Raw genomic sequence first — 22,563 nt, 5'->3', positions numbered from 1 at the left:
AGCATAGTGTTTTTGATTGTAGACATTCTGACTGGTGTATGGTGGATTCTCAGAATCTTGATGGCTAAGGATTTTGAACAATTCTTTAAGTGTCTCTCAGCCATTATAGATTCTTCTGTTGAGAATTCTGTTTAGATCTGCACCCTGTTTTTAATTGGATTATTTGTCTTTTTGGTGTCTAATTTCTTGAGTTCTTTATATATTTAGGATATCAGTCCTGTGTCAGATGTAGGGTTGGTGAAGATATTTTCCCATTCTGTAGGCTGCCATTTTGTCTTACTTACCATGTCCTTTGCCTTACAGAAGCTTCTCAATTTCAGGAGGTTCCATTTATTAATTGTTGATCTCAGTGTTTGTGCTACTGGTATTTTATTTAGGAAGTTGTCTCCTGTACCAATGCATTGGAGGCTCTTTCCCCCTTTTTCTTCTATCAGGTTCAGTGGATATATATTGAGGTCTCTGATCCACTTGGACTTCAGTTTTGTGCATGGTTATAGATATGGATCTGTGTGAATTCTATATTTTTCAACATTCAATTATGCCAGTACCATTTGTTGAATATACTTTCATTTTTTTCCATTGTAAAATTTTGCCTTCATCAAAAATCAGTTGTCCATAGGTGTGTGGATTTAAGTCAGGGTCTTTAATTTGATTCCACCTGTCTGTTTTTATGTCAATACCATGCTGTTTTTATTACTATAGCTCTATAGTAGAGCTTGAAGTCAGGGACAGTGATACCTCTGGATGTTCCTTTATTGTGCAAGGTTATTTTAGTTATTCTGGGGGAGATTGTTTTTCCATATGAAGATGTGTATTGTTCTTTCAAGGTTTGTAAAGAATTGTGTTGGAATTTTGATTGGGATTGCATTGAATCTGTAGATTGCTTTTGGTAAGATTGCCATTTTTATGAGCATGGAAGATCTTTCCATCTTCTGGTATTTCTTTATTGAGTTTATTTTATGATTTTTACCATTTCATGTTTATTATCTTGTTTTTCATGTAATTCATTGCCAATACATTTATAAAATGAAAATTTGTAACTATAGAAACCAACATATCTTAGAATTGTTTGAAATGGAATTTTACTTTTTGACTAGGAGTATAAAACAGAAACATTGTGTTTTTTGTTATTTCACTTTGGAAAAATATACTACTAAATATTGTCCATATTTTGTTTATTAATATTTATCAATATCTTTACTTATCTTTTAAAGTATTGCGAGCACCATTGAAATTATCCAGTACTGAATTTGTCTTCAAAATCCCATTATATGAGCTTCAGCATAGTAAGGAGATCACAAGAATTCAGGTATATAGATAATAAAAACACTTCATAATTTATAATTATTTTGTAACTTTTATTTTTCAGTTTGTAAATTTTTAGTTACAGAATTGATTATTTGAAAGAGTGTTCTATTGCCTATTAGTATAATTTTCAGAAATACTTTTTTTGTGTGTGTATGATATGTGTTAGTACCATGTGCTTGAATGTGTAAGTTTATAGCTGCTTATGCTTAGCAAGTTGGCCCATGGTCTTTCAGGGATTTTCATGTTGTACTTCCTATCTCACTGTAGGAGCACAGGATTATAGATAAGCATGATGACATCTGGCCATTTGTTAGGTTCTGGTCATTGAAAGTCATATTACCTTGCTTGCTATACAACACTTTACCCTTTGAACCATCTTCTTTGCTCTCCTAAAAATAACTTCTTAAATTTTATTTCTGCATCTATCTGTTTATGATTTGTCTATGTGGGCATGCATGTCATGGCATGTGTGTGGGATCAGAGGATAACTTTGTATAATTGGTTCTCTTTTCCCTTATTGAATTCTGGGGATTGAATTAGGTCAATAGGCTTGAGCTGCAAGTGACTTTACCGACTGCTTTACCGACTGAGCCTCCTCATTGGTACTCAGAAATTTTTTTTTTTTTAATTTAAGCATACATATAATGACTTACCTTAACTACCTACATAGATATATAATTTGAATTATTGTCTATATTCCATATACATACATATATATATGAAAATGTGACAAGAAGCAGTCTTAAATAGTAAAAAAATGCTGTTATATAATAAAGTAACTTATACATCAGTCTACTATATTTTTCTTACTGTGCATCACTGCATCTCCCAATTAGAACTATATCTAGAAGAAAAAAAGAAATGTATAAGAAAGAAAATGATATATATCTCTTTGGAAGGTGTATTCCCTTGCCCTTTTTTGTCTAGTGTATTATTATTATTATTCTACAATCAGTTTTGTTGAATGTCTTTATCACCGGTGATAAAGTAATAAGGAAAATATTTAACATTGCATTGATAAAAATAGAATGTATGAAATTAAGAAATATGGATTAATAAAATACCTCTGCTGAAATTAATGTGGATATTTTAGATGAAGAGTATAAAAATACAGTAAAATTTCTTTTAATAAACCCCATGTGTATACAAATCTCATGTGAAACTGAGAAAATAACTTTAGTGACATGAAATGTATTGTAGATTTGAAAATGCCTTTCTAAAATGAGAGATTATTTTACATTATTGAACTTTCATTCAGTTGTTTTGATATCTGTGACCAGTGGACAAAGAGTCTGAATCACTAATTATTTCTTGGTTATAATTAAGGTATTAGCAAGAGCCATAATCCTTTCTGGAACTTTAGGGAAAGTTCCCAGCATTGCCTTCCTCAGCATTTAGAGGACAGTCACATTTCTTTCCTGAGGAGCATATGTAGCATCACATGACACATTGGAACTGCTGGGTTATGACTATTCTCCAGTTTCTTGGTCTGTACTTTGGCAGTGATGTGATCATCTTCAAAGGATTAGGGAATTTAAAGAACACATTCACATGTGTAGTTTAGATTTTTTTTTCTATAAGAAAGAGTATTCTCTCTGTTTTAGTGTGTCAGTATGAACTAGCATAAATTTTCTTAGTATTTTTGCTGTAAATTATCAATGGAATTATTTAAGAGCCCTTTTAGGTTGCCTATTTGGCATTTTAATCTCACCATAATCAAATACTCAGATCTTGTTTCTAACAACTAAATTTTATAATGCATTTACTAAATTTTAAAATTTCTTCTTTTGTACATATGTGAACAGGATCTTGTCTTACAAAATATTTCAAAAAAAACTGTTCAGTGGTCTTTGGATATTGGCAAAAGTGTCAAACTTTTCAAAAGTGGCATATTCAAATTTACTGCACTGATTGGAAGTCTGAAACCAGAGGAAACATATACTATTTCAATACATTTCTGTCCAAGTAAGTATTTTTCTATTTTTTTCAAATGTTTTTAAATTTTTATTTTATGAGTATTAGTGTTTTGCCTGCATATATGTGTGTATAATATTCCTTGTGTATGCCTGGGGCCTACTGATGCCATAAACAGGTGGTGGATCCTCAGCAACTAGAGGTTCAGATGATTGTGAGATGCCATGTAGGGGCTGGGAATAGAACCTGGGTCCTAACTGCTGAGCCATCTCTCCAGTTGCCCTGGCAGCCTTTCTTAATCTTCTAAGCTGGGAGCATTTCACTGAGAAAATCCCTTTCTCAGTAGTCCCTTAAGATCCTTCAGTTTGTGATATCATCTTCATGTTCTGTATACCAAAAGGTATTAGAAGATTATTTATTAAACCATTGGAAACAACTGAAAAAAAGAAGTCCTGTTGCACTACTTCATGTATTATTTATTTTATGTACTATGTATTTCCTCATGTAGTAAACATTTCTTCCCAAGTGTACAATTATTTTTCCCACATGTAGTATACATTAAAAATATTTACTCCATCTCTAGACAAGGTATACTTGAAGACATATTGTTTTTTGTATTTTTTTAAACAATAGTACTTAATTTAGTCTTTAATTCTTAATCAAGTTTCATTGTTCCTGGGTTAACTACTCGGCCCCACTTAGCTATTATATCATAGTACATTTTAATAGTAATGTTACATTATATACATTTTGAATGTAAACTAATCTATAGCACTTTTTTTCTATAGGGGAGCCCGTAACCTACCTAGCTGATGTTGCTATACGTTTAAATGATAATTTATTTGACTATAGAATATTAAGTCTGATTGGAGAGATACAATCACCAAAGATACTTTTTGATCCACCATTTATATGTTTTACTCCTGTTCCTTTGGAGATCACAGCTGGGGTGGATATCAGGATTTTGCCACAGAACTATTTTAGGTAAATTCTTAATATGGATTTTCTACATCTTCTTTATGTGCGATTTTATTTGTATCTGTGTTATGTGAAAATTACATCCCATGCCTTACTTCTTGCTATAGTTTGGAAGAGCAATTAAAGCATTTCATTATACATTGACATTTTAAAAAATACAAAATAGCCATAGTAGTGATTGATTCTCTTGATATTTTAAAAAATTCTGTCTTTGTGTATTAGGAAATAAATTTAAAATTCAGTGTTAAAGAAATTAACACAAATTTTGTGACTTAAAACATTCATTTGATATTTCAGACATTAATTTATTGTCTTTGAGTTTATATGGATCAATAGTCCAGATTGGTTTAGCTGAATCTTTTGTTCAGTATCTGAACACCAGAAAAATATATATTAGCTATAGAATCAAATTCTTGTGTTTCTTAATTCTCCTCCAGCTATGTAGGTTGTTGTCAGAATTAATTTCCATGTAATTATAAAGCTAAGACAATAGTTAGTGTTTGGGGACCACATTAGGTCTCAGTATTTATCTTCAAGTACACGACCTGTGCTCATATGTATACTATGTGCTCCAAAATATATTAGCTATCAATTTTTCCTATTACCTCCAAGCCTGTTTATTACTAGAGAACACAATCTATAGGATACAAGCTCAGAAATGCTTTGAGACTTGGACTGCAAGCAGAGAGCAATGTACTGCTAATTTTTATGTATACTCCAAGGGTGAAGGAGAAAGAAATGTATATTCTTTCATTGTAAGATATAGTGTTTTATACATGTTAGATTAATAAAGCTCATTAAATGTGTTTTTTAAATGCCTTTTTCTGGAACCCAAAATACTTCAGGTATGTAACGAGAGTTTACTGTGTGGAAGGGATAGACAAAATTTTCCTTTTAATTCACTGTAAGTTCCATGTATTTTAATTGCAAATATGATTTAGAATTTAAATAGCTTATAAGTAGTTAAAAGGGAGGTTTATTTTGTGGAGGAACTTACAAATGAAGGGATAGGGAGCAGGGTCTGGGAAAGGTGTGGCGCAGTCCGGTGGTGTTCTCTGGAGAACTCTGCTCGGTCTACCTCCAGCGTCCAAGGTCCTGGAAACAAGTGAGGCCTCTCCTCTCGATCCTGGGTCTTCAGCATCCTTCCTCAGTCCCGCCTTGTAGGCATGACCATTACCGAAGCATCAATGGGGGTTGGAACTTCCAGGCCAAGGCTGGAATGGCTACCCACTACATAAAAGTGATTGTAACTCATAGTTATTTGATTATTTTTATATCTTGTGAATATTTTTATTTCTTTTTTATTATTATATTTGTGTTTTAATTTTACATATCAGCCATGGGTTCCCCTGTCCTCCCCCCTCCCGCCCCCACCTTTCCCCCAATCCCTCCTCTCCATTCCCATCTCCTCCAGGGCAAAGACTCCCCTGGGGATTCAGCTCACAATCTGTATTTTTATTTCTTAAAGTTTATTATATTTGCGATTAATATTACATCTCATCTTGATTTTGGTTGTGATCATGACAAATAAATCTTTGATAAAATTCAGAGAAATATAAATGCTGAGGTACAGGGATATAATCCCGGAACACAGGAAGCTGATAAAGGAGGATATTTAGTTGGAGGTCAGTATAGAGTGCATAGAGAAATCTCTTGAAAAAAAAATCACTACACGCCCAGCCATTATTTTTATCCATAGTACCCCTTGCATTGGCTATAATGTGCAGTGATCTGTCAACCTTGTTCTATACATTATATGATAATATGTATAGGTTTCCACTAGTAACTGCACCATGAGTGAAGCAGGTAAGTTATAGGCATGTGCACTCAATGCTTTCAATATTTGTATCATTTAAAGCACACACCCAAAGTAAATGGGAGTTCTATATCCTATTTTCATCTCTGTGTGTCAATCGAGTTATTAAAATAGGTACTATAATGGTGGATTTTTAAGCTTTACTTCAAATAGTTTTGTTTTAGTTGTTTTGGAGAATAATATGTTTAACTTTGTTGAAGTGATCCTAAAATGAACCAGATTATTTTTGATTACTAGAAAGGTCTAGTAAATCTTTCTTTGTATCTTTAAATTGATGTTTTGTGTGTGTTCCTTGTCAGTAATATAACACACACTTGCACATATGCACAAGCACACACATTTATAAAACATATATGTGTGTATATAAAACACATATGTGTTATACACACACACACACAGACACACACACACAGACATACGCACTCGCATGTACATATGTGTGCAGGTGCCTTCAGAAGCCAGAATGGTGTGTAAGATGTCCTGGAGCAGGCATTGCAGATGTATAAGCCACCTGATATGAGTTTTGAGAAGTTAGCTCTGGTCTTCTTCAAGAGCAGCTGTTGCCGGGATTTAGCTCAGTGGTAGGCCCTGGTAGGCCCTGGGTTTGGTTGTCAGCTCTGAAAAAAAAAAAAAGAGCAGCTGTTGCTTTTAACTGCTGAGCCATCTCCCCCCGCTCCCCCATAACTGTTGTTTGAGTCCAGCAATGGTTTGGAGAGTGAGAAAATGGAGGATGGAGGAAAATATTCATCATAGCTTTCAATGTGTAGCAGAGTATATATGGTAATGCTCTAGTAGTACATCTTCACTTTTGTCCTCAGGGTGGGTCTTGACTATCTCAATACTATATCCTAGAAATACAATCTTACTTGTGTATTGTAAGCTATGCTTAACATTATTCATAGTAATGTTTTTCAGTAGCAAAATGTGGGAATTATACAAGCTTCTTGTGACAGGTGAAGGCATAAATGACTAGTTATTTGGACATGAGTATTATGGTTATAAATGAACTTCAGCTGGTAAGACAGTGGTATTTGGAATATCAGAAACAAGACATTGCATTTTTTTAAGTCTAGGAAGACTGTATACATGGAGTATCCTACCAAAAATGATATACTAACACTGTTGGTGAAATATCCAAATTGATGAAGGCAATGCCATATTTAATTTCTGTGTTTGATGAGGAAGTTATCATGGATGATACCATAGGGCTTGCACTAAATGCTGTTCAGTTTGGGAAGACCTTAGTACTTGAAGAATTAACATACCCATGCAATTTACCGTTTTGTCAAGATTACATTTTATAAGCAGACATTAACTTCCATTAGTTTATAGATAAAGTAAATTGGAATTTATTTTACTACAAAGTATTCCTATTAGGAAACTGTCTTAATATAAGAATTAATCTCTTAACCTTTCAACACTTAAATTAATGTAATGATAGCAGTATAAAAACTACTTGAATTCAAATTATGTCATGATGATTCTGTGAAAGGATTTGAAGAGATGATAATACTTAGATTCCTTGCTATATACACATAAGGAAATCAGCAGCATAAATGACACATTCAGTGACAGTCAATTATATCTAAATTGTTTTCCACTGGACTTATGAGTTAATTTTACATATTTTGTCTAGTATAACATATAGATAAATTCAGATGTACATCATCTTTCCTTTTTTATTAGGTGAGTGTTGTACATACTGATTAATAAGAGAATATTATTCCCATTTAATAATACTTATTTGCTATATGTTTTCATATGTATAATAAAAATAAAAGAAGCTAGTGTTTCAAAATTTATTGGCAATAGTATTATAAGTAGCATATCAGTTTCAATGTGATACTATATATATTTTTGATTAGTTAGATAAATTTTATATATGAAATAAACATTTATCATACTAAATGTATTTTAAAAGTTTTATAAAATAAACATTTAGCATTCTTTTTTTCTTAAATTTATTTATATTTATTTTATGAGGTTTTAGTATTTTTGCCTGCATGATGGCTGTGTAAGGGTGTCAGGTCTCCTGGAATTACAGATAGTTGTGAGCTGCCATATGGGTGCTGGGAATTGAACCCTGGTCCTCTGGAAGGGCAGTCAATGCTCTTTACCACTGAGCCATCTCTCCAGCCCCAACATTTAGCATTTGAAATGTTAAAATAATGTAATGATTAAAATTAATTGTGCTTTGTCTGGAGATGCTTATTAGTATCCAAATTTTTAAATTTCTTCATGTATATAATCTATCAATGTCACTTAATGTATATGTATCTATATGTTAACTTTATAAATCATAATTGATCATTTTGGATAAATCTTCATTAGGATATTGTTAATTCCCTTATAGAACAAAGGGAATAGACAGGGAAAGATGATACAAATATATGTTTAAATATTTCACATACTATTGCATATAGTTGATTTTGGAAAAAATAAATACACATTTAATTCAAATTAATTGGTGATATTTTGAGGAAAATATATTTTTTTATTTTAAACAGTAATTCAACTCTACAGTTCAAGATTCCCACTGCAAAACTTCTTGACGATGATGAGATTCAGCCACTTACTGTGACCTTTCCAAAAGGAAGAGTTATCACAGGCTCTGATACTGGAATTAATGATGAGCTACCTTGTCATCTTAGTTTCAGTTCCACTAAACCTGTTTCATTTTTTGCCAATCTTCTCTTTTGTGATGACAGAGATAACTGGTAAGATATTTAAATGTGGGTGCTTTTGTACTTGACATTGAAGGATATTAGTTTTATATTCTATACTTTTGTAAACTGGGAAGAGGAACAGTATCTACTATAGTGATTTTGGACATAAAAGTTTTAATGTTCCAAATACATGAAAAATAGCAAAATAGTGTATTATATGCATTATAACTATTATAACTTAGTTAACTTGATTTCTCAGACTCATCTTTTCATATGTAAATAGAAAGGTGATGTGGGCAAATGTTTTACAACCAGTCAAGTAGAGCATGAAGTGTGGAAGTACAGCCAGATTCTTTTTGATAGTTTTGGTGGTTTGACTTGGTGGATTGTAGATAACAGAGCCCAGAAGAAAGCTTGAAGGAAAACAGTGGCATGGTACAGGTATTTTTGTTATACACAGACATTTATTGAGAGCAGCTATGTTATATATATGTGACAAAGTATAAGAAAAGTATAAGAAGATAATTTTCTTTCTTTCTCACTATATTTTTACATCTATTTCATCTTTCTCTTTTCCCATTTATTTCCAACACCTTCTTTCTCAAACACATACATACAAATATACAAAATACACACACATACACACATAAAGAAAATTTTGTTTAGTATATAGTAGATATAAACATTAGAGCCTGCCTCATGCATTTTTCTCCTTTTTTTATTCATTATATTTGTGTTTTAATTTTACACATCAGCCATGGGTTCCCCTGTCCTCCCCCCTCTTGCCCCTTCCCCTACCTGCCCCCCATCCCCTCCCCTCCATTCCCATCTCCTCCAGGGCAAAGACTCCCCTGGGGATTCAGCTAAACCTGGTGGATTCAGTACAGGCAGGTCCAGTCCTCTCCTTCCGGGCTGAGCAAAGTGTCTCAGTGTAAACCCAAAGTTCCAAACAGCCAGCTCATGCACTAAGGACAGGTCCGGGTCCCACAGACTGGGTGCCTCCCAAACAGTTCAAGCTATTCAATTGTCTCACTTATCCAGAGGGCCTGATCCAGTTGGAGGCTCCACAGCTTTTGGTTCATAGTTCATGTGTTTCTACTAGTTTGCTATTTGTCCCTGTGCTTTCCCAATCTTGGTCTCAACAATTCACACTCTTACAGTCCCTCCTTTTTCTCGACAATTAATGTTTCAAGTGATTGATCTCTTTTTGTTTTTTTCAAGTGGTGCTTTTCTCTAGTAGCAGTGACCACAAATAAGCAGTGTTTTTTTTGTTGTTTTTTTTTTAATCTTAAGGAAATGTTCCCGGGGCGGGAGGTGGGGGGTGGGCGGGACGAACAGGCTAGAGGAATCCAAATACAGTGATTATAATATAACATCAAATAAATACAAGATTTAAAAGTAAAATTCTGAGCCTCAATATAATTCTCTGGTATTCTGTGGGAATGAGGCCACGGTACAGATTTTCCTATTCTTATTAAGGTTACAACTTCTTTTCTTGAGACAGGGTCCTGGGCTATAAAGATCCCATATAATATAGGATTGGGGAATATGAACTTGACCCTAAGAACAACCCCTGACTTCTTTATGAGTGTCTATAGTAGGATCTTCACTTAAAAGACAGTAAGAAATTACTGGTTAATGGTATCTCAGTGCACGAGAGCACAAAGGCAGAGCACTCACCGCATTTTCTCTAGTATATTTTTCCTTCTGCAGTGATAATCATTGTTAGAACAAGAAATAAGAGTTATCAATGTCATTTCCAAGATGGGGATGATGATAAATGTTGATGACTTTAGAAAATTTAGGAAATTGTTAGTGTGAGTAAATTGTGTTAATTTCAGTTCTAAAATTCCAAAATCTGTTGACTTTTATTTGTTTGTTTTGTTTTTTATTAGCTCATATTCATTATACATAATTTTAACTTTTTATAAAGATAATTATCTTTTAGTTATATAGTATTTCGGCATTATTCATTCTTCATAACCTAACTCTTTTTAATCCATTACTTTCCCTTTTTCCACTGGTCTCCATCCATTTCCCAGTTTCCTATTTTCAAATATGCACACCCAAAAACACATGACTTTATGTATGTATAAAAGCTACATTTCACAGACAAGGACAGATTAAACAAATACTTTATTATTTGTTCAGTATCTTTGCTATTGTAAAGAGTACAGCAGTAAGCATGGGTGTGGAAGTATCTCTGGTGTGTTGATGTAGAATGCTTTATAAAGTATATAGGGATTGTATAGCAGTGTCCTCTGCTAATTCTACTTTTTAAGAACTGGTTCACATAGTAGTTTAAAGCTGTGTTTTGAACTCGCACAGTTAACCATCTCTTTTCTGGAGTGTATTTTATAGTGACATTTGTAAACTATTGAAGATTTAAAGTTAAAGACTTTTAAGATAATCATATTGGTTATAAAAAAGGAAAGAATAAATGATAAATAATTTGTGTTTTCAGCATAAAGGTATTTCGAATTATTATAATATGTTATCATCTTTACTACATGTGAAGTGATAATTTCATTGATAAAAATATTTTTACTTTTAGGTTTTCACTTCCAGTTACAGCAACAGCAGAAAATTGCATTCTTACCATTTATCTATATTTGGCAGTTCATCTGGACAGGCAAAAAGTTATTTTAAAGGATGGTAAGTTGTTGATGGCTGATTCCATTCTCTCTGTGTTCAGGTTCTTCTTAACTAAGTCTAATATCTAAAAATATACTATATTTAAAATTAAAAAGGCGCGTTGCATAATGGTACAATAGTTGCCTCCCATGTACAAAGAGCTAGTGTGATTGCCAGCACCTGAAAAAAGCAATTTAACACATGGTCATGAAATATTTATTGTTTCCCAGAGCTTTGTTTGTTATTAATAATAGAATCTAACAATATCTTTTATTGCATGAAGTTAACAATGTATCTGAAGATGTATAAAATAGGAGATTGATCCTTATGTAAGTCAAATGAAGTATTGTACATGGATGTTTGTAGTGACTTTATACAAATTATATTTGTTTTAGCCTTGCCAATAATAATGTTAAATAGGATTATTTGATTAGAGAGCAATATTGCAATTTCATAGTAGTCTTACTGTGCAGTGTCAAGTCCATAATTTACTTCTAAGTTAGCCTCTTTCTCTATTTTAATCAGGTATATTATCCAATTGCCTCTTTAAATGATAGTCAGATTTATAAAATATACTTGGTCTCATTCTGTCTCTTGAGACTAGAATCTTTGTGAATTCTCAGAAAAACAGACAAACAGACCACCATACCATAACACTACACTGAAGCTCCAAATATTAAGCATATATCAGAATCTATAATTTAATTTCTCTTTTTATGCTAATCACATGACCAGAAGCTACTATTCTTTTTTGGCTTAAATTTTTCCTTTACCTCCTACTACTCGTGGTCTCTACTCTACTACGTAACCTTTGGTACACTTTCCAGACAAATTCTGTCACTCATTTATGTGCTTTAGGTGAATTTCCAGGAAGATGTCAGGAAGGAGTAAGTAGATTATATTTTCTCAGAATAATTCCAAAGAAAAAATGGGCAGATTCAAGTTACTCATTTCATATTTATTCTTTCTAAACTTGCCTGTCAAACAAAAACAAAACACTTCGTTTTCCAGAGGTAGGAGAAAAATTCACAGAGAACAATGAGTAATAAGTACTTTTCCTCCAGCTAAGAAAAAAATTCAGAAGTCAGCAGGAAGTAATATTTCACCACTAAACACAGCTAAGACTATCGATTCACTGTTTCTGTCTTCAAACATTCTCAGAGATACCACATATCATATTTCTCTAGGTCTGCTTCATTCCCTCTAAATGTTCCCTCAAGTGTATTTAATGAAATCATTTTCCTCTGTCTGTACTTTTTAATTCTGTGTGTAAATCAGGTCTGTTTTCTTAAAGTTTGTATGCTATAACTTCAACCTCTAGTTAGAGAATCAGAAATTCAGAATCCAAGTCCCTTGATGGTACTTTTCATTGGATTTCCTAAGGCACAATCAAAATTACAGGCCTGAAATAAAACTCACCCTCTGAATGATTCACATTCTTCAATATACTCCGTCTCTACAGATATATCTAAATTATATCTGATGTCCAATCCAGAAACCTGAGCACCATCATTAATTATATCTTTTGTCTCACACTGCACATTCAATCTGTCCATTTATATTATTTTACCCCCAAATGTCTTTCAAATCCTTTTACTTCTTTCTGCCACATACATTCATGATCATGTTTTCATGAAGTCAAGGCACAGTTATAAAGTGTACTCTGCCTCTTGCAATACCCTTCTTATTCAGAAACCATGCTTCATACTCTGATAACAATGCTATTTATAAATTGAAATTTCTCTTTGATTTCCATGCATACAAATTTTCCATAATGGGGTAGGGAAATAGCTTAGCAGTTAAGAGCATGTCCTGCTCTTCCAGAGGACCCAAGTTCTGTGCTCTGCACCTACATTGGTGGCTCCCAACTTAATATAACTATAGCTCTAGTGGTTCCAATGTTGTCTTCTGCCCTCTCCAGGCACCCATACAAAGATGCCCACACCCCCTCACACACAAAGAAATATTTCCATAGGTTGAGAAGTTTATACTCATGATCCCCAGGACTAGGAGGCTGAGGTAATAACAAACTTCTGCAAGTTCTTCTGTTCTCCATATTTTTTGATAATATTTTGCTGATTAGAAAAATTATCTCCATTAGACACTATGTAGCTACATACAAAGGAAAAGTCTTGCCTTTATGTGTATGGGATTTTCATTCATCAGGTGTACTCTCATCTCTGTACCATTCCCCTGTGATATTCCATACTTCATTTTGACTTATCAGGCTTTGCATCTGCATTCTTTTGTGATATTTATAAAGACATTTGAGAATGTGACTAATTTTTCTTTTTGTTCTTCTGTTCAGAAGGTCTCACATATTATATGATAGATTTTACAAAAGGGTATTTATCCTGTATTACCTTTATTATATAATGGTTCAGTTGAATAATAAAACTCCAAGAAAGCATCATCATTTGTACATTAGCATTACAAATTATATTGTATATATATTACTATATATCAAGTAGTATAGTCTACCCATCACAAAATCAAGTTTTTTAAAAAATTATTTAGTTAATTCTACATGCCTTTTACATCATGTTATCTTGATCCCATTCATTTCCCCATCCCTTTCCATCTGCCCTCTGCCCATGCATCCTCCCCCACCACCTCAAACAAAACTTAGGAGAAAAAAAGAAATAAGTAAAAAGGGGAAAAATTAAAATTCTCATCATGGTGGCTGCAATGTGACACAGTAAGTCACACTGTAGATACTTTTGTTCATAATCTTTACTTGAAACAGTTCATTGTAGAATCATTGGTCTGGTTTGAGGCCTCTGGCTTCTACAACACCTGATGCTAGGTCTTCATTAGGACTCTTCCTGTTGTTGCCCTGTGTTGTGGAGATCCTGCAGCTTAGGGTCTGCAGGTCAGCTTCCTTCACATGCTTCAACGGGTCATAGATGGGGTGGATGTTGGGGAAGGCCAAGTCATAATCCAAGTTCTGGGATTGGGCAATTGTAGGGTTGGTCCACCAGATGAGATATGTGAACATCTCTCCCATATTTATAACTGGCTTATGGACACCTGCGCTGATAGGGTTCTTGTCTCTCCCACTCTTATGACCACAAGGCCTGCTCTCTTACCTGCAGCAGGCATTGATGTGAGGGGTGGGGGGATGGTATCAGTCCCCTGCCCATGTTGACATGAGACAGATGAGAAATGGGGAGAGCTGTACAGTGCTCACAACTTTGGGGCTGGCTCACCCACACCTGGGCTAACAGGATTGGCTCTATTGTGCTTCCCTGGGGAGGTGCAGAATGTTTCAGTTGGTGAGGGTCAAGGATGTCTTTTCCATTCTTAGGACCACAGGGCCAGTTCTCCCATCTGGCCCAGGTGTTGATGGGTGGTGGGGAGACAAAATGGAGTTTTAAAGAAATTTATAGGACAGTAAAATTGGCATGATGTAGTGTTGCATACAAGGGGCAGACAGACAGACAGGTAGGTAGGTAGATAGATATAGCTAGATGATAGAGAATGAGAGAACAGCAGACACAGAGACAGAGACAAATAGAAACTGAGGCCCTAAGAATCCCCTGAGACCTATTGGGTCAACTTCTTTGACAAATTATGAATACTTTTGCTCTAAAAAATTTTGTAAGAAACTTAGTATATAACAGCTTATTGATATTTGTTTTTTTGGTTTTGTTTTGTTTTGTTTTGTTTTTTGAGCTGAGGATCAAACCCAGGACCTTGCGCTTGCTAGGCGAGTGCTCTACCACTGAGCTAAATCCCCAACCCCAGATATTTGATATTGCTTTCAAAGTAATCCTCACAAACAGTTACCTCAGGACTTGTTGTTTCATTTTTTTAGATATAATACTTTTCAGAGAATTTGTATAAGATACCCAGAATTTAGGTGCTCAAAATTAGTCCTTATCAACGTATGAGATCAATTTTCTATTTAACTGTACAGGTTTACATTTGACGTGTGTGTGTGTGTGTGTGTGTGTGTGTGTGTGTGTGTGTGTGTGTGTGTGTGTGTGTGTGTGTGTGTGTGTGTGTGTGTGTGTGTGTGTGTGATTTGCAATATATGTGTCTTTATAAGGTTAATTAAATACTGTGAGTTGAAAACTCTAAAGTTTATAGCAGTTCTATCTGGAATAGGGATTAAAATCTCTGGAATGGTATTAGCTCATAAACAAGAAGTGATTTCATTTTTGAGCATCAATAAGAAAAGGTATTTTTGTTAGTAACTCTTTCATGTTTTTTATGTAATAATTCTAATTATTTGGTGTAATAATATTTACACGTTTTTATGCTAAAGTTAAGTATTGTTCATTCTCTAATAACTTTGGCTTATATAATCCATTCAGTTTATGAAACTATACCACCAGTTATGCTATTTTAATTTGTCAACTCATGTAATAACATAATTGATAATTAGACTTTTTCTTTTACTATTTTTATAAATATTTTATGAAATAAAAGTTAAAGAATGGGATATTAAATTTTGGAAATATTTCTGTGTCTAACTGTGCTCTAATTTTTCATTTATAGATAAAGCAGGAAATCTTACAAAGCCGAGAGGCAGTTTTTTGATTCCTATGATTCCACGCCGGGAATCCAAATCAGTTTCTACACATTTTGGGAAAAAGGGATCCTTTGCTTCTAAATCTAATGATGCTGAACTTACACTTGGGAACCTATTTGTTGGTATGTGAAAAATGTATAATGCACTTCTCAAATCTAGTCCATGATAATGATCTTAACATCAAAACAAGTATTTCAAGCAATAACTTCATTAAAATCCCTTGAATTTGTCACAGTCTTAGTGGTTCATCTGCTCTGGGTAAGTTTTTCAGTGATTATCAATAGAAATTCTCTGCATTTACAGTGTTCTTAATACCTCAGTAGTATCCTATACACCAAAATTTGTACCACCTGGTTCCATTAATTAAATAACTGAGTACAAAACCCAAGAGTAGTTATTTTCTTTATATTTAACTAAAATGTTAAATATCCTGTTGATCTCTTATAACTTTTTTGTAACATTATAAGTACCTTCTGTATACAGGTTGTGAACTGCAGATTTAAGGCTTTAACTACATTTTTTTAAGCTGGATCCAAAGTAACCTGTCTTAGAAAGTAGTAAGCTTAGGTAAACATGGGAGTGTGATAATATTTGAAATTAATTTCAAATGTCCTTTTCTCTAGATATGGGTCATGTGCTAAAATTAATTTTTATCAACTGGGCAAATTCAACTTCAGTCGTGTGCATCTGCATTTTTGTAATTGCATATCTAAATACTTTTGACAGAATACAACATACTAATTTGTACTGTTTAAAATGTTCATATCTTTTGTTATATTAATTGCATCGCTCAGAGAGAAAGACATTTTGAATATGTAGTTGATATTTTGTTTCTATAATTTTTTTCAAATGAAGTCCAATTTTGTATAATAGGCAATGGTAAAGAAATATTAATCAGCTTTTATGTAAACAAAAGTAAACAATCATAGGAATATTTGTGAATAAACTTCTGACAAGTATAAAACATCACTGTTTTCTATATTGAATAAATATACTTCAAATGTTTTAGTATTTATTATTTATTTTAAAGTATAGTAGATGCACACAAATTTATTGAAGAGTATAGAGTACTTTTGCATGGGTTTTTATTTGCCTGTTATAATTAGAGATAATTAGAAGAAGAATATTCTGTGGTCAAATAATAATTTGTATAACAAATGTGGACTTTAGGGATGGAAATTACACGTGATCGTTTTGACTCGGATGAAAGTATTTCAGAGAGAGCCCATGCTGGATCTCTGGAAAATGAAGAGAAGAATCAGCAGTTCTTTGCACCTGAAGAAGGATCAACAGCTTATGATTATTTTCAGAAGGTTGTTGACGCAGCTCAGACCTGGTTCAGTCTCTTTGGATGGCCTGAAGGGCCCCATTCTCTTTCTATTCCTGAGACAATAAGAAGGTGAAAAATACGTATTTTATAAATTCTTTGTTTTGTACTTTTAAAATTTATTTTTTCATTTTTATTTTTTAAATTTAATTTAATTTTACACATCAGCCATGGGTTCCCCTGTCCTCCCCCCTCCGGCCCCGCCCCCACCTTCCCCCCAGCCCCTCCCCTCCATTCCCATCTCCCCCAGGGCCAAGACTCCCCTGGTGATTCAATTCAACCTGGTGGATTCAGTACATGCAGGTCCAGTCCCCTCTTTCCAGGATGAGCAAAATGTCCCTGTGTAAGCCCAAGGTTCCAAACAGCCAGCTCATGCACTAAGGACAGGTCCCAGTCCCACAGCCTGGGTGCCTCCCAAACAGTTCAAGCTATTCAATTGTCTCACTTATACACAGGGCCTGCTCCAGCTGGGGGCTCCACAGCTTTTGGTTCATAGTTCATGTGTTTCCATTTGTTTGGCTATTTGTCCCTGTGCTTTTTCCAATCTTAGTCTCAACAATTCACGCTCTTACAGTCCCTCCTCTTTCTTGACAACTGGACTCCTGGAGCTCCACCTGGGGCCTGGCCAAGGATCTCTGCATCCACTTCCATCAGTTATTGGATGAGAGTTCCAGCACGACAGTCAGGGTGTTTGGCCATCTGATCACCAGACTAGGTCAGATCAGGCTTTCTCTCGACCATTGCCAGCAGTCTACAGAGGATGTATCATAGTGGATTTCTGGGGACCTCTCGAGCACTATTCTCGTGTGGTCTTCAGGGAAAGAGAGCTTAGGGGTGCAGGAGATCCCAGCTGGATCAAGAACAGAAAGGGAGAACAAGGAATAACAGACCATGATAAATGTTTTGTACTTTTCTAAGGTATAGTGTGCTTATTTGGATTATTTTGATTGAAACAGACTTAATTTACTTTAAAACTATGACTCATTAGGAGACTATGGAGACTAAGAAGATGCAAATTTAAATTATGTGGTTCATATGTCCCTCTTCAACATAATAATTTTGATTTAAATTAACTTGTTATGAGCATTAATTCTATAAAATTTTGTGTAATCATTGTTATCTTTACATGTATATACTGTGCTTTGGTCTTACTAACTTCCCCATTTTCTTTAGTACTCATCCCACTGGCCTCCATTTTTTGAAATAATCTCCTTCTGCTTTCATGTCTTTTTATAATTTAGATCCTGTTTATGATAAGAAATGTGATATTATGCTTCTAAATCTGGTTTATTTCCTTTCACATAATTATATCCTGTTGCCTGCAGTTTCTTGCAAGCAACATGATTTCATCCCTTTTTTCGGCTAAATGTGTGTGTGTGTGTGTGTGTGTGTGTGTGTGTGTGTGTGTGTGTAATATTTTCCTCATTGTTTATCTGTAGATGGACACTTAGGATGATTGCATAACTTACAGTTAGCTATACTGTATAATTTGATTCCTTTGCATGTATATACTGGAGTATTATTAATCTGTATCTTAGGACACTCTTTTATGGAATAGATTTATTGGTTTGACCTTTTAATTGTAACCCAGATGTCTCATATATTGTTGTTGTAATTATTTCTTTATTGCTGTTTGAAAATTACAATTCCTCAACTTTTGCTTCAATCCTTCATATTCTGTCTTCTTCATTTGTGGGTGATTTTTTTCCTTGAGTTTTTATGGGTTTCCTAAGATTTTCAGTTCTATGATTTTTATTTTTTTTCCTCAGAATTTCTCATCCAAGATCTTTTGTTTGTGAAACATGGTATTGCTATGTATATGTAGTTCTGGGTCTCCTTATGTAAACTAGCTTGGCCTTAACTGTGGCAATTCTGCCTTTGCATACCAAGTAATGCAATTGCAGGTGTGTTCAATCATACCCTGCTACACCCAAGGCCTGGGATCCATTTTTTTTAGTCATCTATTTGTTGAGTTTTCTTTGAAGTCAATCATAATTTTTAAAATGTGCTACTAAAAACACTGGAAGTTTTGAAAGTATAATTTTCCTTTTTGTATGTTTTGATGTTTCACTTTGTACAATGCTGGGATCTCCAGATCTTTCATTTCTATTGATCTTTTTCAGTTGTGAGTTTTCTCTTTAGAGCTCAGTCAGTCCACAGTAGTGTTCATAGAGAAGTCAAGCAGTTTTAAGAGCAACCATTTCATACTAAAGCAGATAGAGAAATCAATTAAGGATGACTGTTTCCCCAATAACCATAGAACATGAATTGGCAAACAATGAAGAGTCTGGTATGATATTAAATTCAGTAAATTTAAAAGAACTTGTAACAATAAATGCAAGGTTTGGTGAGAAGTGGAAGAAAACAAAAGTCAATCAAGGTTAAATTAAAGAAGTAAAAGGGAAAGGGTGTGAGGAAATGGATGAGAAAACAACAGTAGATTTTCAGATGTCTGATCTTTGTAAAATTTGGGAGGAGGGGTGAATATAACTGATAAAAATACATATTTAATATAAAGGATCTGATTACAAAATTTAAAAATATGCAAATATATTTAAATAAATATGAAAGGAAGACTAGCATGAAAAAATTATAAATAAAATATGAATAAAAGCAACATCAAAACATAGTAAGAGCTAAAGAAGTAAAGATTGCAGAATATTTTTTTTTACTTCCTTTGTTAGGGGAATACACTAGGACGTGACCAAGATAGTGTTTATTGTAGTTAGGTGGTATGTCTTCTCTAACATCACCCAGAGTCATGGAAGCTGAGAGGATACTGAGATTTATTTTTATATTGAGCTTTTTCAGACCCCACCTGACAGCACAGCAGTCTATAGGTTAGAAGATGATGAGAAATATAGTAATCTTTCTTCCAGACTGAGCTCAGAGCTCTCCTTCCCAACTTACAGCAAGCCATCATGTAAATGCAACAGCTCCAGGGGCAAAAAATCAGCCAATTGTTTTAAAACTTACACAGGAATCCACAAGTTATTGTGTTTGCATCTTACTGCACTGAGCAGGATTTGTTATTAAACTCATTAATTGACTTCTCATTTGTATTTAGTATGTTTTTTTCTAGATTTTACCACTTAATTTTCATGTGCAAATTAATAATACATGTAGTTTTATACTGTATTATCTGGAGTCCTGTGTATCTGTTGTTATTGGCTGTTATTGTTTATTTACCTTGTTTATGATGACACTAATTTTCTCCATAAAATATTTGTTTCCTAATAGTAATTCTAGGGTATAAGAGCTCTACTATATTTTATATTTTTGAGGAAACTGGAAAAATACACAGTAAGTGGTATAGCCAGGTTTGAACAATTTAACCCTTTCCTAATACAATGTACTATTTAGGCTATTGAGACCAAACATGAGAAGTGCTAATTAAAATGACCCCTTGAATAGTTTTGATTTCTCAATCTGAGCTCATGGTCATCTGTGATTTAAATTGTTTGTAAATAGTTATACAGTTTACCATGTGATATATAACAAAATACAGAAAGCAAAGATTGGTAGACTTATTCTTTAATCCATCAAAAAACTGAGTATGTATCAAACCTGTGGAAAAGATGTAGGGAATGAACATTGCTACATCTTATTTAAAGAGTAGTTGTGTATATAGAAGCAGTAGAATTCTGAAATTTATATTTTAAGTACGAATCCTTACTAGGTCATTGTGCAGGCTACCCTATTTTATTTATTTATTTATTTATTTGTTTGTTTGTTTGTTTGTTTATTTATTTTTGGGTTTTTTAAGACAGGTTTCTCTGTGTAGCTTTGCGCTTTTCCTGGAACTCACTTGGTAGCCCAGGCTGGCCTCCAACTCACAGAGATCCGCCTGGCTCAGCCTCCCGAGTGCTGGGATTAAAGGCATGTACCACCACTGCCCGGCTACCCTATTTTAAATGTTAAGGTTCAAATATGGAGAAATTGATAGAATTTATCTTTTTACATACATGTATGATGTATACTTTAAAATTTAAAATTATCTTGGCAAGTATAAAAATTGTGTTTAGATTATAGAATGCAGGATTGTGCCCAGTGAGTTTACGTTACTTTCCATATTAATGCATATTGATTAGATGAGAGCAGGAATCGGCTCTTATTTTTTTTTTTCAAACCCATTCTGTATCCAATCCACTCTTTGAGCCTCTCAATTGCAGTATTAGTGGTATGTGTGTAAATGAGATAGTGTAAATGTCTAGGAATATTTAAAAATTTAATTTGTGCTTGCAAATGTAGCCACATGAATTGCAATTTGGGATTTATTGTTTTGTATACCTTAATATTATTTGCTTTAGTTATTGACCATATTTTTGCATGAAGAAACATTTTGAGACTGACATTCCTTTATTCCTTTTTTCCATAGGGATGTCCAGAAAATACAGTTCTATTCAGCATCCTCACCCCCCAAGAAATTTTCCAGACAGTATGATTTTTCCAAATATAATAAGACAATCTATGATGTGGTACTTCACTTGAGTGGAAGACTGCCACCTGGAATTAACTCAAACCAGTCCTTACCTGTGGATAACACTGAAAGGGTGATCCAGCTCCATTCACAACATGCCTCACTTCTAGACTTTATTACGTAAGAGCTTAGATACACTAGTTTAAACATGTAATCATGGCTTAACTGAATTGGTCAATAGATGGACACGTGAGTGGATTTATTGAAGGAAATAATTGGTATTTTGTTCACAAATATTTTGTTATACACACTATAATATGTCACAGAGAAATATACAATAATTAACATAAGCATACTATAACATTTATGGATGCATAATATGATACACTACCATACAAACTTCATCATGTGCTCATATCATTGGGATGGCTTGTTAAAACAACTTGTTCACTCTCACAGAGTTTATGATGCTAATTTGTATTAATTATAAATTGCAAGATGATATAAATAGTCCTAGTCCGTGACCTATTTTGAAGGCATATTGTAGACAAATTTCTAAACAGTCTTATCAAATAAGAAACACAGAGTCAAATACAGAGGTGCAAACTCTACAGATCAAACCAATAGCCTCCAACTATCATTAGCTTACCACTTCACTGTAGTTTCCCAAGAGAACCTCTTCCTGTCTAACCTGTGCCATTATTGCCTTCCTGTTCTGCTTTCTCATTGGCTCTAAGCCCAGCCACATCACTTCCTTGTCAGTGCCTGTCTATACAGACCTCCAGGTCTCTATGGTTGTTACTGGGATTAAAGGTGTGTGTCACCAGGCTTGCCTGTGTCCTTGAACACACAGAGACTCTGCCTGCCATGTGATCAGATTAAGGGTGTGTGCTACCACTGCCTGACTTCTGTTTATGGCTGTGACCTCTTATCTTCAGGCAAACTTTATTTATTAACATACAA

General features: G+C 34.0%; 1 protein-coding gene across 1 annotated transcript in view; it reads left to right on the top strand.

Annotated features, from left to right (window-relative positions):
• Positions 1-22,563, top strand: part of Cfap47 (cilia and flagella associated protein 47) — a 236,379-nt gene that overhangs the window by 67,394 nt on the left and 146,422 nt on the right. The window contains exons 23-30 of the mRNA XM_036173897.1: positions 1,215-1,309; positions 3,114-3,273; positions 4,011-4,206; positions 8,524-8,733; positions 11,237-11,337; positions 15,820-15,975; positions 17,024-17,252; positions 21,559-21,780. Coding sequence (XP_036029790.1) covers positions 1,215-1,309; positions 3,114-3,273; positions 4,011-4,206; positions 8,524-8,733; positions 11,237-11,337; positions 15,820-15,975; positions 17,024-17,252; positions 21,559-21,780 — 1,369 coding nt within the window. The remainder of the gene's footprint in view (positions 1-1,214; positions 1,310-3,113; positions 3,274-4,010; positions 4,207-8,523; positions 8,734-11,236; positions 11,338-15,819; positions 15,976-17,023; positions 17,253-21,558; positions 21,781-22,563) is intronic.

This window comes from Onychomys torridus, chromosome X (assembly GCF_903995425.1).
Source record: "Onychomys torridus chromosome X, mOncTor1.1, whole genome shotgun sequence".
In the NCBI taxonomy this organism is placed as follows: domain Eukaryota; kingdom Metazoa; phylum Chordata; class Mammalia; order Rodentia; family Cricetidae; genus Onychomys; species Onychomys torridus.
The sequence above is the reverse complement of the archived record's forward strand: the minus strand, read 5'-3'. Positions and strand labels throughout refer to the sequence as shown.